The 14,341-nt window shown below is 46.8% G+C and overlaps 1 protein-coding gene across 1 annotated transcript in view; it reads right to left on the bottom strand.

Annotated features, from left to right (window-relative positions):
• The window catches only part of AOX1 (aldehyde oxidase 1), a 738,465-nt gene that overhangs the window by 471,516 nt on the left and 252,608 nt on the right, over positions 1-14,341 (bottom strand). Inside the window, exons 13-14 of the mRNA XM_069615435.1 lie at positions 13,422-13,531; positions 1,812-1,996 (exon numbers count right to left, since the gene is read on the bottom strand). Coding sequence (XP_069471536.1) covers positions 1,812-1,996; positions 13,422-13,531 — 295 coding nt within the window. The remainder of the gene's footprint in view (positions 1-1,811; positions 1,997-13,421; positions 13,532-14,341) is intronic.

Genomic DNA, 14,341 nt, shown 5'->3' with positions numbered 1-14,341 from the left:
AGCACAACATGGAAAGCTGTTGAAATTTTAAAAATGTATAATTCTGAATGGTAACTTAACACCAAATTCAATTACCTAACTTCACAGAAGGTAATCACACAGAGCTGGTAGGCAACGTTTGCCACTCCTCTGTAGCAGAAGCCCAGGCAGTACATATTTATTGCACTTTGATACCCCCTCAGTGTGATAAGCAGATGCTGTGTGATGATGTTACGCTCTGCCACTTGCCTTCACTGGTGGTTCACCCAAGGGTTGTCTCGGCAAGAGTGCAGGACAGAGTCACGTAGCTGTCAGGTCAGTGGATTGGTCTGAGCCCAATCAAAGTAATGACCCACCAGTCCACTGTACAGACAGACTAATTAATGTGTTGCATGCTTTGTCCTGCAGGCTGCCTTAGAGTCACATGAATTACTTTCCACTGTAAAAAGCAGTAGGATCTGTCACCCAAATATGTAGGCGGTAGGGCTGAAGCAGTAGCCTACTGCCTAAATCTGTAGGGTTGGCAATTATGGTGCCTGTGTCAAGAGCAGTGCTTAAAGTGGGCCGGGGCCTGCCGGGGCCGGGCCCTGGCAGTCTCCAAAAAGTGGAACTGAGCCGGGGCCCTGCCAGGGCCCCGTCCTACCGCAACATTGGCGGGATGCATTATGATGTGCCTGCAATGAAGTCAGGCAAGCTGACAGAAGTAGCAGCCAGCCACAGCGAAGCTGTGACTGGCTGCCACTTCCGTCAGTCATAGTAACTGCATCTGGTGACCCCTCGCGCGAGAGGTCACCAGAGGCCGTTACTGTCCCTTTGTTTCCCCAGGTCGCCGAGGTGTCTTTAACCCTCGGCGAACCTGGGGATTCCTCGACATATTTCGAGGTTTATAAAAGATGGCTTTGAAAGTACACATTTCAAGCATCTTTTATAAAGCTTTGCCGACGGACAATTTTGTCCGTAGTCAAAGCTTTATAAAAGATGGCTTGAATTGTGTACTTTCCAAGCCATCTTTTATAAACCTGAAATGTTAGAAAAGATGGCCTGAAAACTAGGCAAACCGTAGGGTATGCACACAAATATATATAAACGTTATATATTTGTGTGCGTACCTTACTATGGTTTGTGTACTTTGCAAGCCATCTTTTATAAACGTAGAAATATGTTACATATTTCTATGTTTAGAAAAGATGGCTTGCATAGTACACAAACCATAGTAAGGTACACACACAAATATATAACATTTATATATATTTGTGTGTATACCCTACGATTTGCGTACTTTTTAGGCCACGCCCCTCCCACAAGCCACGCCCCCAAACAAGGGCCCCCCCTCGATTTCTTACCCCACTTAAAGCCCTGGTCAAGAGCAGACACTTGGTTCATTAAGGACTATGACGAGGAAGATGGATGTGACGTAATGGCCACGTAAAGTCAAGACGTGCGTGTATTAAGAGCTTGAACTTGAAGGAAGATGTGAGCAGGTTGTTTAGGATTAAGGAAAGGAGTTGAAGATGAGAAAAGTCATATTTCAGATATTGGGAAACTGAAAAGACTGCGGTGTACAATAGCTTCTTTCCTAGTAATAGATCACACACGCAGGAAGAAAAAGGTGTATGTTAAGGGTTTTAGTTTTGGTATGCCTCGTGTTTTTCTAAATGATCCATTTATGAAGTTGTATGTTATTATAAAGGCTTAACGGATTCTGCAACGAATAAAAACTATTGGAAGCACTATTGTCTGAGTATACGTTGAATCGAAAAGAACGTTTTACATTTTGGGCAACTGAACTGAAAGAGAAACTTGGTGTATTAACTCTTGCTGGAATGTTTTACCTTCCAGTGAGCTTCTGGCAGGATTGTCTGGCCCCAACTGTGGAAAATCCAACTCCGCCATAGTACATGCGCAAGTCTGCAATGACGTCAGAGTCTTCGTTGAAGAGTACTCGCATGCCAGCATTCACAATGGGCAGAGCATTGGCCCGTCGTTGAGCCTGTCTGAGGGCAGACACAAACTCCCACTGCAAGCGCAAAAGACGACAGAGAAGAAACATTTTGCAAACTGAAGAAATTGGAGCGTTACACAAATATGGCACAATTCACAGACACTTCAACATCCAAGGGATTCAGACACTATGATTGAGTGCGCAAATAAAAATGTTCTTTAACAACAGGACTTTCTTGCTTGCAAAATTGAAGGGTGATGGCTAGGCGGGTCTGAATTAATGACAGCCAACCCTCCAGACCACAGAAGAGGAAAGACCATTGGCATATGAGGCGTGTTTCTACCCCGGAGGCTGGCAGTCCATGCCACACTGGTAGGTCACATCTTTTCTGCAAGAGACCACCATGGTCTCTTCCCATTCTGGGGCTGCGTTTGGTCTTGTGGTGAAAATCTGCAAACAAGTCGCTTTTGTTGTGGTACCAAGCCTGATTTCCACATGGTAGTCCCACTTCTGTAATGGCTTGGCAGGCTGAAGAGCGAGGATCTGAAGGGCTGCCCAGAGCATTGCCAGAGGGTCTGATTCATCCAAAACCTCCCATTCATTACTGTTCAGTTTTGCAGAGGTTTTCTTTATTGCCATCAGTCATTTTGATTTCTAGATGAGCAATCAATATCTACTTCAAATCCCAAATACGTCGATTGAAATCATAAAATGACCAACCATAATAATAATCTAAAATTTCAATTGCGAAATGTTTGAATTCTCAAAAAATGTCTGACATTACAAATTCCTTCAATCAGAGTGCCAATGGAAAAAAGGGAAACTCCTCCACCAAAATCAGAACCCAATTAACCAATTAGAAAATCACCATCTGAAATCTTGACTGCCTGTTTTCAGGAGTACAGTTGGCCAATGATGACACAAAAATGATAGAATTTGGGGATTTTTGCTGATGTTTCTTAAATGATCTCTCCTTTCTGCTTAAGTGTAAAGAAAGACTTGCATCGTCTTCCATAGAGGGGCATTAGACCTACTTTACAGATAATACAATGATAAGACTCTGAAAACAATTTTTGCAGTATGTAATGCTCTCGTATATCGCACCCATGCCATTTTTGGTTACCTGTTGGCGCATGGTTCTGCCAAAATAAATGGGTGGGTTGTGGGAAAGAGGTAGAGGCAAGTGTGAAACCTGTGGTGTTGATGAGCACAGACTGGATGTACCTGAGTCCGGAGAGCTAGTATGGTTCTATTTGGTTTATGGCGATGGCAGTTGGTTATATGTTTTATAGAGAGGAGAAAAGCAAGATCTAAGATCTATTAGCGGGCAGGATCGCGACACCTGGAGAGGCGCTGGTCTGGAGGGGTGGGGACGTACTAGAGCTAAAGATACAGTGGTCTGTGCAATGAGTCCCGAGCGGCTCTGCTGGGAGAAATGTGTGGGCGGTGGCCATGCAAGGAAAAAGTGACCATGTGTGGGTACCATGTGGCCATTGTAAGGGTCATAGTCGATTGAAGATGAGTCAGTTAGTTGGGGGGTAATGTAGTTTGGGGCTCTTGAGGAATACGGTTATAGGAAATTTAAGTCTATGCTGGACCAGAAGAGATCCATTCTGCCTGTTGACTGAAAGTGGAGGTCCTGTCCCGTTGTTATCAATTGGGATTAATTTTTCGAACTGTTTTACGATCTGTTGTATAATTGTGGGGTTGTGCCTATGCCTTAGAAGGAAGAAATGTGAGGAGACTGAGCCCAATCTCCCAGGTATAATGGAAGCTAGTATTGGGTGCATATGTTTAGTTCATGTTGGAGATTCTGACCTGAATGGGACTCAACTCTATTTCATCCTGGATTGAGAGGTTGCTGCTATGGTCGTTGACTACGTCAAGGGTCGTGATGCGTATTACGTTGGTGAGACCCAAATGGTTCGGCCTTTGGGAGTTTCATGTTCATGTTGGTTCGTATTAGTGGTTACACTGGGTTCTGAAGTCCTGGCCTTAGGTGTTTGCTTTTATGGACACATTGGGCCTCATTACGAGTCTGGTGGTAGCTGTGCTGGAAAAACCGGCAGGCTTCCGCCGGACCGGAATGAATGACCGCCTCCGTGATTGCCGGAATCACAGAGGCATTACAACCCCGGTGACCCGGTAATTCCGGTGGCGTAATTCAGTTAATCCCCATTCCCATGGAGTCCCATAGGACTCCGTGGGGATGGGGACAATGGAAACATCGGCACCGTAAATAACGGTTCTGGTGTTTCCATTTCCGTCTGCAGGCGGATGGCGTCACTCCCGCCAGGTCAGACCTGGAGGGTGTGACACCACCCACCTGCAGAACTCATAGTCTGCCGGTCCGGAGACAACGGTGGCGGAAGGTTTACCACCACCGTTGTTTCCGGACCTGCAGGCTTGTAATGAGACCCATTGATTTCTTAGCAATTAGTACATTCACGTGGTTGAACCCCTTTGGTGGAATTTGTAAGTGTCCATGTTTTATTTATGTAACATATGGGGAAAGACAGACTTGCTCCAAATGATTACTGTGTATCATAAATGTGATGCACAGTAACAAAGAAATGCTCCCAAACATGTATGAAAACCACAACAGTCTCTGCTGCACAAACTGTTATTAAAACCAACACAAAATAAAACAATTAAACTTTTCAAAATGTTCATTCTAAAGGCTATGTTTAAAGAGCACCTCACAATGTAAGGGTGTTTCACACATACTTGTGGGCTTTTCACTTTTCTTGCAGACTTGTGAAATTGTCCAGAACAAACCCATGCAAAATTTGGAAACGTAACCCTACACCAAAACATTTAGCTGGTGGCCAATTGTTACAAAAAACTGCAGCTCTAATCTCAGCGGACAGCTGATGTTGTAGGAACTGGTGTTGCCGCCGTGAGAGCTCAATGCAGATATCTGCTTAAAACACGCGTGTCAGAGTATCCTCGATGATCAGATCCTTGGCAGTGAAATTTGTTTTTCAACGTAGGATCTGATAACTTCCGCCACACTAAACCGCCACACTAATCCCCCACACTAATCTGCCACATTTGCATTAGGGCTTTCTCGTTATCCTTCAGGTGTCTGTAACTGTAGGAACGGAATAAAAAGACTTCCATAAACTGTGCTTAGAACCTGATCCTCTTAAAAGAGCAGTGCCACATATACATCTAGGCACTGGTCTGATGTCCTGTGAACAGGATTGGCCTAGCGGCAGATTAGTCTAATCGGCAATCCAGACGTTGTACTACCTTACCAGTTCGGTTAGGGCAGAATCGATCACTTTCCAGGTGACATAATCTGCTCCAAGGATGTGGGTTTTCAGAGTCATTGGAGTGTCAGGAAATACAACAGTTCCCTACATAGCAGTCTGCCTGTGCTGGGGACTCATGACAGCATTGCACCCTTGATTTCTGAATTAGTGCTCTAAGCCCCCTGCACAACTCACTCTCATCGGCACAGAGAACCCCATAATTTCAAGAGACGTGAGGCGATTTGTGGACAGATTCAACCGGGATCCCATTTGAGACAGAGGTTTGTAGGCATATGCTGACCTTCCATCAAGGGTGCGCAGGCTAGCTGATGCTTAAGAAAGGATCACCCTTACACTGCTCCGCTAGCTTCGTTTAGGCGGGTTTTATTTTCTTGGTACCTATGTAGAGCTCCACGCCCACCATCCAAGATAGATCTAGGAGTCAGGGTCTCATAGAAGGCAGGAACAGCCACAGCAAGAACAGCCAGGACTTCTTGGCCTTGCATAAGGCCAAGTGATTATCAGAGTCCTGCACGGTCATCTCGATTAAGTGTTACGCTCACCTGACTCCCACGGAGGCGCTGGCCAGGATCGTGCTGCTGTGACCTCTTCTAAGGTGTTGCGCGGTTCTCAGAAGATGGACTGGACCGGACTCCCAACTCCTGCTTGTCCGGCTTGCAAAAGTATCCTTCTGTAGGCGAGAATAAGGGATTAACTGTCTGCGGGGAATGCTACCAGCCTCCCCCTTTCCCCTCTCACCCTCCTCGAAACCATTCTGTGCTTCCCGTGGCGTCTCACCTTAGGGTCTTGAAGGGCGAGCTCTCCTTCCTGCTTCTGATGCAGGGGCGCGTTGGTATCCAGTTACTTCACTGGATTCTTGGTTTTATGAGAACCAAACTTGCTTGGCTTCCAGGTAAGTTCCTTGAAAGGTTCCCCTTTTGTCCTTGCATCAATATGCTAATGTCAATGTCTTTTTCCCCATAGGGGCTGGGGTACGGAATGCCGGGGAAAAGGCACCGACCCGAGATGCGAGGTGCAATCCCTGTAGAAATCAGGTAAGTCTTGATGAGCGTTTTTGGGTAATGTCTTTTCATTCGCTCATTGACGCTAATGTCTTTTTCCCCATAGGGGCCGGGGTCTGGAAACGCCTGGATGCAGCGCGGACCCGAAATGAAGAGGGAATGACCCAACAGGTAAGTCTTAACATGGAGGTTTAGGTTTCCTCATTCCCTTCCCTCTCTCACCTTTGCTCTTGTCTTTTTCTCCCTAGGCGTGGAAGCGTGGCTGCGAATCCGGGTGATCGCTGCTGAACATGGAGGCGCCCTGTGAAGGTGAGTGGAATGCGGCGCTGCAGCGGTCGATGCGATGTGCTTTTAAATTAAGTGTCTTCCTTTGCAGGATCGTCGGCGAGCTGACTCCGGAATGCGGATCTTGCAGGTAAAGTCTTTTCCTTCTCCTATTCTCTCTTTCTCTTCCTTTGTAGGTGATCAGGATGCTGGCAGGCGTGGCAGAAGTCCGAATGCAGGAGCAAACACGGTGAGCGTCCAGCTGCTAGATGCAGAACAACACGAAGCATGTGCTGCTCTTCGGGTGTGGTTTAAATAGCCTGTAAAGTAGTTCCAGGTATGTATCCTTCCACTCAGGTATGTATTCTTCCTCAGACCACACTCGAGTGATAAAGTAGTCCAAAAGATAAAGTAGTCCCATTCAGTCCTCAAGAGGGCCTGGATGTAGCAGCACGGTCTGCTTCAGGTAAGTGCACATTAAAACACTTACACACATGTCTTGCTTTATGAGCCTGGCGCCTAAGGCGCCAGGACTGGGGTCCAGAATGAGCCTGGCGCCAAAGGCGCCAGGACTGCGTCCAAAAGGCCCCAACTTGGGCCCGCTGAGACATCCTTGCGGAAAATGATGTCTGCCTCTGGGGTTGCTGGGCTGGGCCTGGCTCCTTGGAGGTAGGCATCATGACAGTACCCCCCCACAAGGCCCCTCCCAAGGTTGTTTCCTCTGGGGGTTTTGGCTTGTTCGTGAATCTACGGTGGAACCTTCGTTCTCTCATGAGGTCCATAACCCTTCCAGTCAACAAGATAGAAGAGTTTTGACTTTACCATTTTGGAGTCTAAAATGTCTTTCACTTCGAATTCTAATTCCCCATCAATTTGAATAGGATCTGGAGGCTTGGACAGACGGGTTCCTGGTTGTACCGGTTTCAAAAGTGATGCGTGAAAAACGGGATGAATACGCATGTTGGAAGGCAAATCCAGTTTAAAGGCCACTGGGTTGATTATGGATTTGATGGGGTAAGGCCCAATGAATCTGGGATTGAAAGTCCGTGGGCCCTTGAGAGATAAATGTCTAGTTGCTAGCCAAACCTGGTCTCCTACTTGGTAAGGAGGTGTTTTACTTCGGTGCAAATCAGCGTTTTCTTTGTACTTTTTCTTGGCTTGCTGTAAATGAGTTGTAGCTTCTTTGAAGGCTCGGGTTATTGTGGAATGCAGATGATTTACTGCGGGCATTTCCAGGGTCAGAGGTGGATCTAGGTCAGAGGTTCGAGGATGGTGACCATACAAAGTATAAAAAGGATTTTGACCGGTTCCGGAATGCATAGAATTGTTGTATGCATATTCTGCGATCCAAAGAATGTCTTTCCAATTGTACTCGGATTGGTGCAACATGCACCGAAGATATTGCTCGAGAGTCTGATTTGTCCTCTCGGTTTGTCCGTCGGTCTGGGGGTGGTGGCTGGTGGATAATCGCACATCTATTTGTGCTAGTTGGCAACACTTCCTCCAAAAATGGGAAATTAATTGACTTCCACGATCTGAGACTAGTACGGAAGGGAAACCATGTATTCAAACTATATTCTCCAGGAATTCCTTGGCCAGGATGGAAGCTGAAGGCAATCCTTTTAGAGGGATAAAGTGGGCCATTTTGGAGAACAGATCCACGATTACTAGGATAGTGTTGTAACCACCACACGGAGGCAGGTCCGTAATGAAGTCCATAGACAAGGTGTGCCAAGGTGCCGGTGGAATCTCCAAGGGTTGAAGTAGGCCGGCTGGCCTGTTCCTTTGACCTTTATTTTGGGCGCAAACTCCGCAAGACATCACAAAAGACTTTATGTCTTTTCTCCAAGAAGGCCACCAGAATTGGCGTTTGATCTTTTCTTCCGTTTTAGCGATACCAGGGTGTCCTTCCATTAACGATTCATGATAATGAGCAATAACTAGTTCTTGCAATTCCTTACTTGGCAGAAATAACCGCTCTTGGAAGTACGGTAAGTTATCCTTAACGGTGAAGTGGGGACCCTTTTGAGTCCATTCCAGTAAGGCTGAAGGGTCAAAAAGTAGTTTGACTCGAGTTTCAACGTCCTCGATGGTTTGCAATGAAGTCAAACCTAAGATTCTTTGTTCAGGTATTATCGGCACAGGTTCTAAACACGAATTGGGTTCTTCCATGCCAATCCGGGATAAGGCGTCCGCTTTGCCATTCTTGCAGCCAGGGCGATAGGTAATTATAAAATCAAATTCTGCAAAGAATAAAGCCCATCGGAGTTGTCGTGAAGATTGGGCTTTGGCCGTCTTTAAATACTGCAAATTTCTGTGATCCGTAATTACAGTGATGGTGTGTCTTGCACCGAGGAGGTAATGACGCCAAGCCTTCAAAGCAGATTTAATGGCCAGTAACTCTTTGTCGGTAATTGCGTAATTAATTTCAGGAGCTGAGAATTTCCTGGACCAAAAGGCTACAGGGTGTAGCTGGTTAGTTTTCGGATCCCTTTGCGACAGGACAGCTCCCATGGCTAAACTGGATGCGTCAGTTTCAACAATATACGGGAGATCAGGACGCGGGTGCTTCAACACAGGTGCGGAAGTGAATTTGGTCTTTAGGTCTTGAAAGGCTTGTTCGGCCTCTGGAGTCCATTCCAAATGTTTATTCTTACGTAAAAGAGCAGTAATGGGTTGGACTATTCGTGAAAACTCCGGGATGAATTTTTGATAGAAGTTGGCAAAGCCAAGCATACTCTGAACCCCTTTCACTGAACCGGGAGATGGCCATTTGAGGATGGCGTCCACCTTTCGTGAATCCATTCGAATTCCTTTAGGAGTCAGAACAAATCTGAGGAATTCAACCTCAGTGGTATGAAAGACACACTTTTCCAGCTTGGCAAATAGTTTGTGCTGGCGCAATTTCTCTAGAACTGCTCGAACATGTTTTCGATGATCTGACTCAGAAGATGAGTACACCAGGATGTCGTCGATGTATACGATGACACAAACATCGATAAGTTCTCGCAGAACATCGTTCATGAAGAATTGAAAAGCTGCAGGCGCGTTGCACAAACCGAAGGGCATAACCTGATATTCGAAGAGCCCGTATTTGGTGCGGAAAGCTGTCTTCCACTCGTCACCTTCTTTTATTCGCACTAGGTGATAAGCTCCCCGGAGATCTAACTTGGTGTATATACGAGCATCTTTTACTTGATCAAGAAGTTCAGGGATCAGAGGCAGTGGATTACGATTCTTTATCGTTATCTGATTTAAAGCGCGGTAGTCAATACAAGTTCTAAGGTCTCCTTCTTTTTTAGGCACGAAGAACAAAGCGGAAGAGACCGGGGACTTTGATGGGCGAATAAAGCCATTGGCAAGGTACTGATCCAAATACTGACACAAATGCTGGTTTTCAGGTTCAGTGAGAGCGTAAATCCTACTACACGGCGGTTGAGCATTGGGAACTAGATCGATCTGGCAATCGTAAGAACGATGAGGGGGTAGCGTGTTAGCCTGTTCTTTCTGAAAAACGTCCTGGTATCCAAGGTATTCTGCCGGTAGTTGAACAGTGGCGGGGGTTACTGTGGCTAAACCAATAGCTGGATTTCTAGGATAACAAGTGGGACCACAATCTGGAAAAGTTATTCTCTTTGCTCGCCAGTCTATTCGAGGATTGTGTGTTTCTAACCAAGGAATTCCAAGGATTACTTGAAATTGTGGAGCCTTGATTATATCAAACACTATTGCTTCCCGATGTCCATCCTGACTCACAAGTGTCACTTTTGTGGTGGAATGCGTTACCGGCCCAGAGGCTATTTCGGTACCATCAACCGTAGTAATGACATCCTGGTTTATTTTTGGATGCAGAGGAAGGTTCATCCTGGAGGCCAATTCGCGGTCCACGTAGTTTCCGATAGCTCCGCTGTCGACGTATGCTTTGATGGCATGCAACCGTTGGGGCTTTTTTGGATCCACGAGCACCATTGGCAAGACAAAATGCGAGGTCAGAGAGTTCGTTTTCAAGCTCGGCAAGCGGACCTCTACGCTTGTCGAGCCAGGTCGTTTCCCGAAACAGGTTCCATTAAGTTGTTGTCAGAGGCACCAACCACCTTCCTAGGTGGTTTTACCGGACAATCACGAAGAAAGTGACCGGAAGCCCCGCAATAGAGGCATAGTTGCTTTTGTCGCCTTCTCTCGCGTTCCTTCTGAGTTAACGGCCCCTTAACTCCCCCTATTTGCATAGGTTCCGAAGCTTCGGGATTCCTGGGGTTTACGAGGGTTCTGATCGGTACTCGGGTTTCAAACTTGGACCGATCTGCTTTCCTATTCTGAAGTCTGTGATCCACTTGTACCACAAAGTCAATATATTCTGCGCAGCCCTGGGGTGGATTCACTACTTGGGCCAGAATGTCTTTTAGCTCTCCGCGCAGACCCCGGTGAAATAAAGTGATCCTTTTATTTTCAGGCCATCCGGTTTCCACCACCAGTCTGTTAAAGGAGGCTATATAAGACAAAAGATCTTGACTACCTTGTCGTAGAGATAGCAGTTCGTTGTCAAGGGCCTGTCCCTGCGAGTGTCGAGCGAACAACCTTTCCATGCTGGCCTGAAAGCCCTGAAAATCCTGGAGAATTGGATCGTTCTGGTTCACCAAGGGAACAGACCAATCGGCTGCACAGCCACTTAGGTACGATAACACGAAGGCCACTTTGGTCCTATCATCAGGGAAGGCTCCTGGTCTGCATATAAAATGTAAGCGACATTGGTTCATAAAAATGGCATATTTCTTTGGGTCCCCCACAAAACGTTCAGGCGGTGCTAAAGGCATGGATCCCGGCAGATTGATCTGAACAGGGTTATTCGAACCCAACGAAGTGGAAATTCCCCCGGGACTAGGTAAAGGAATTTGTCCAGCCTGACTCTGTAGCAATCGTTTGGCCAGGTCATCAGTTTATTCCTTGGAGAGAATGAGTTCTCTTTTGAGGGCATTAGTCTCTTGGCGAGCTGAGTGTACCTCTGCCATTAATTCCCCCAACAGCTGGGCCAGCTGGTCTGTCTCAGAAGTCTCCATAGCGCCCGGGTGGGAAATTGTGGGTAGGCTTCGCGTTCTGTTACGCTCACCTGACTCCCACGGAGGCGCTGGCCAGGATCGTGCTGCTGTGACCTCTTCTAAGGTGTTGCGCGGGGCTCAGAAGATGGACTGGACCGGACTCCCAACTCCTGCTTGTCCGGCTTGCAAAAGTATCCTTCTGTAGGCGAGAATAAGGGATTAACTGTCTGCGGGGAATGCTACCAGCCTCCCCCTTTCCCCTCTCACCCTCCTCGAAACCCTTCTGTGCTTCCCGTGGCGTCTCACCTTAGGGTCTTGAAGGGCGAGCTCTCCTTCCTGCTTCTGATGCAGGGGCGCGTTGGTATCCAGTTACTTCACTGGATTCTTGGTTTTATGAGAACCAAACTTGCTTGGCTTCCAGGTAAGTTCCTTGAAAGGTTCCCCTTTTGTCCTTGCATCAATATGCTAATGTCAATGTCTTTTTCCCCATAGGGGCTGGGGTACGGAATGCTGGAGAAAAGGCACCGACCCGAGATGCGAGGTGCAATCCCTGTAGAAATCAGGTAAGTCTTGATGAGCGTTTTTGGGTAATGTCTTTTCATTCGCTCATTGACGCTAATGTCTTTTTCCCCATAGGGGCCAGGGTCCGGAAACGCCTGGATGCGGCGCGGACCCGAAATGAAGAGGGAATGACCCAACAGGTAAGTCTTAACATGGAGGTTTAGGTTTCCTCATTCCCTTCCCTCTCTCACCTTTGCTCTTGTCTTTTTCTCCCTAGGCGTGGAAGCGTGGCTGCGAATCCGGGTGATCGCTGCTGAACATGGAGGCGCCCTGTGAAGGTGAGTGGAATGCGGCGCTGCAGCGGTCGATGCGATGTGCTTTTAAATTAAGTGTCTTCCTTTGCAGGATCGTCGGCGAGCTGACTCCGGAATGCGGATCTTGCAGGTAAAGTCTTTTCCTTCTCCTATTCTCTCTTTCTCTTCCTTTGTAGGTGATCAGGATGCTGGCAGGCGTGGCAGAAGTCCGAATGCAGGAGCAAACACGGTGAGCGTCCAGCTGCTAGATGCAGAACAACGCGAAGCATGTGCTGCTCTTCGGGTGTGGTTTAAATAGCCTGTAAAGTAGTTCCAGGTATGTATCCTTCCACTCAGGTATGTATTCTTCCTCAGACCACACCCGAGTGATAAAGTAGTCCAAAAGATAAAGTAGTCCCATTCAGTCCTCAAGAGGGCCTGGATGTAGCAGCACGGTCTGCTTCAGGTAAGTGCACATTAAAACACTTACACACATGTCTTGCTTTATGAGCCTGGCGCCTAAGGCGCCAGGACTGGGGTCCAGAATGAGCCTGGCGCCAAAGGCGCCAGGACTGCGTCCAAAAGGCCCCAACTTGGGCCCGCTGAGACATCCTTGGGGAAAATGATGTCTGCCTCTGGGGTTGCTGGGCTGGGCCTGGCTCCTTGGAGGTAGGCATCATGACATTAAGTGAGTGCTGCTTGGAATTGTTGGCCAGTTTTGGAGGAGGCAGAAGAGGTTGATCATCTGGTTGGATAGGAAAGTGCAGATTCCAAGGGCACGGTGAGCAATGGAAAGGACAGGTAACGCAACCACACTATGAGTTCACGGTTGTTTGAGATGCAGTGAAACCAATTCAAACAATCTCATCTTTGTGCAGAAGTGGCTTCTGTCAAGGCGGATTTGTGATTATTGGTGAAGACTTATATCAGGGTTATTATTCTAGGCAGTAAACGCCTCTTTCTGTAACCAATCCCAACCTTCCTGCAGTCCCCATCGAGCACTAATTGAAACAAAATTGAACAGAAATCCTTTAAAGGTGAATCTACATTGAGAAAATTATTCACTTATAAAAACATATTTTTACAAACAAAAGGCTGCAAGGAAATAAAAAAAAGTTAGACACACCCACCTCTGTGGAATAAGGAATGAGAACCGAGACTAAAATCTCTTCAGGCTGAAGGCTCGCCTTTCCGGACCCAGCAAAAAATGTTTCATCCATGGAAATCATTCGTGTTCTTTCTATTGAATTAGAACAAAATCATTACATTTGCATATAACAAAACACTGTGTATAATGTTTACGACTATTAACGGACCGGCGGAAATGGGCGGAGCCTACAATGATTCCTTATGGGAACTCAGGATGAACATACTCGCCCTTAGCGCTTAATCTAAAACACTGTGTATAATGTTTACGACTATTAACTGACCTGCGGAAATGGGCGGAGCCTACAATGATTCCTTATGGGAACTCAGGATGAACATACTCGCCCTTAGCGCTTAATCTAAAACACTGTGTATAATGTTTACGACTATTAACGGACCCGCAGAAATGGGCGGATCCTACAATGATTCCTTATGGGAACTCAGGATGAGCATACTCGCCCTTAGCGCTTAATCTATGAGCATTACAGTTAAGAGGCGCGGTGCGACCAATCATCCGCCCTGCAGATCTTTCATTTTAGCTCATGCCCAACGTTTTTGAAATAGATTACTTCGCTGCTTATTGAAACACCATAATTCCCAAGGATTGTAGCCCCCAGGCATCGGGAACACCCAACAAAATGGCTGTTCCAGCAAAATAAGCCAAATGAAAGTCATTGCCAAGGGTAACAGTGCCTGTTATCGTGCCAACGCTCAGAGACACTGTTGCAGTCACTAGTATGTACCCAAACCAGTTCATGTTTTAGAAAATAACACCCCAGATGCAGAGCTGGAGCCGCAAACACACTTTGGAGCTCATTTTGATTAAAAGTGCAATTTGTCACCGGAGAGGTGTTACATTTGCACAGCATGTGTGGCGAACGAGAAGAAGGAGTCGGGCGAGTTA

This window comes from Ambystoma mexicanum, chromosome 9 (assembly GCF_040938575.1).
Source record: "Ambystoma mexicanum isolate Mex_15411 chromosome 9, UKY_AmexF1_1, whole genome shotgun sequence".
In the NCBI taxonomy this organism is placed as follows: Eukaryota; Metazoa; Chordata; class Amphibia; order Caudata; family Ambystomatidae; genus Ambystoma; species Ambystoma mexicanum.
Note: the sequence above shows the minus strand (reverse complement) of the source record. Positions and strands in the feature narration are given on the sequence as shown.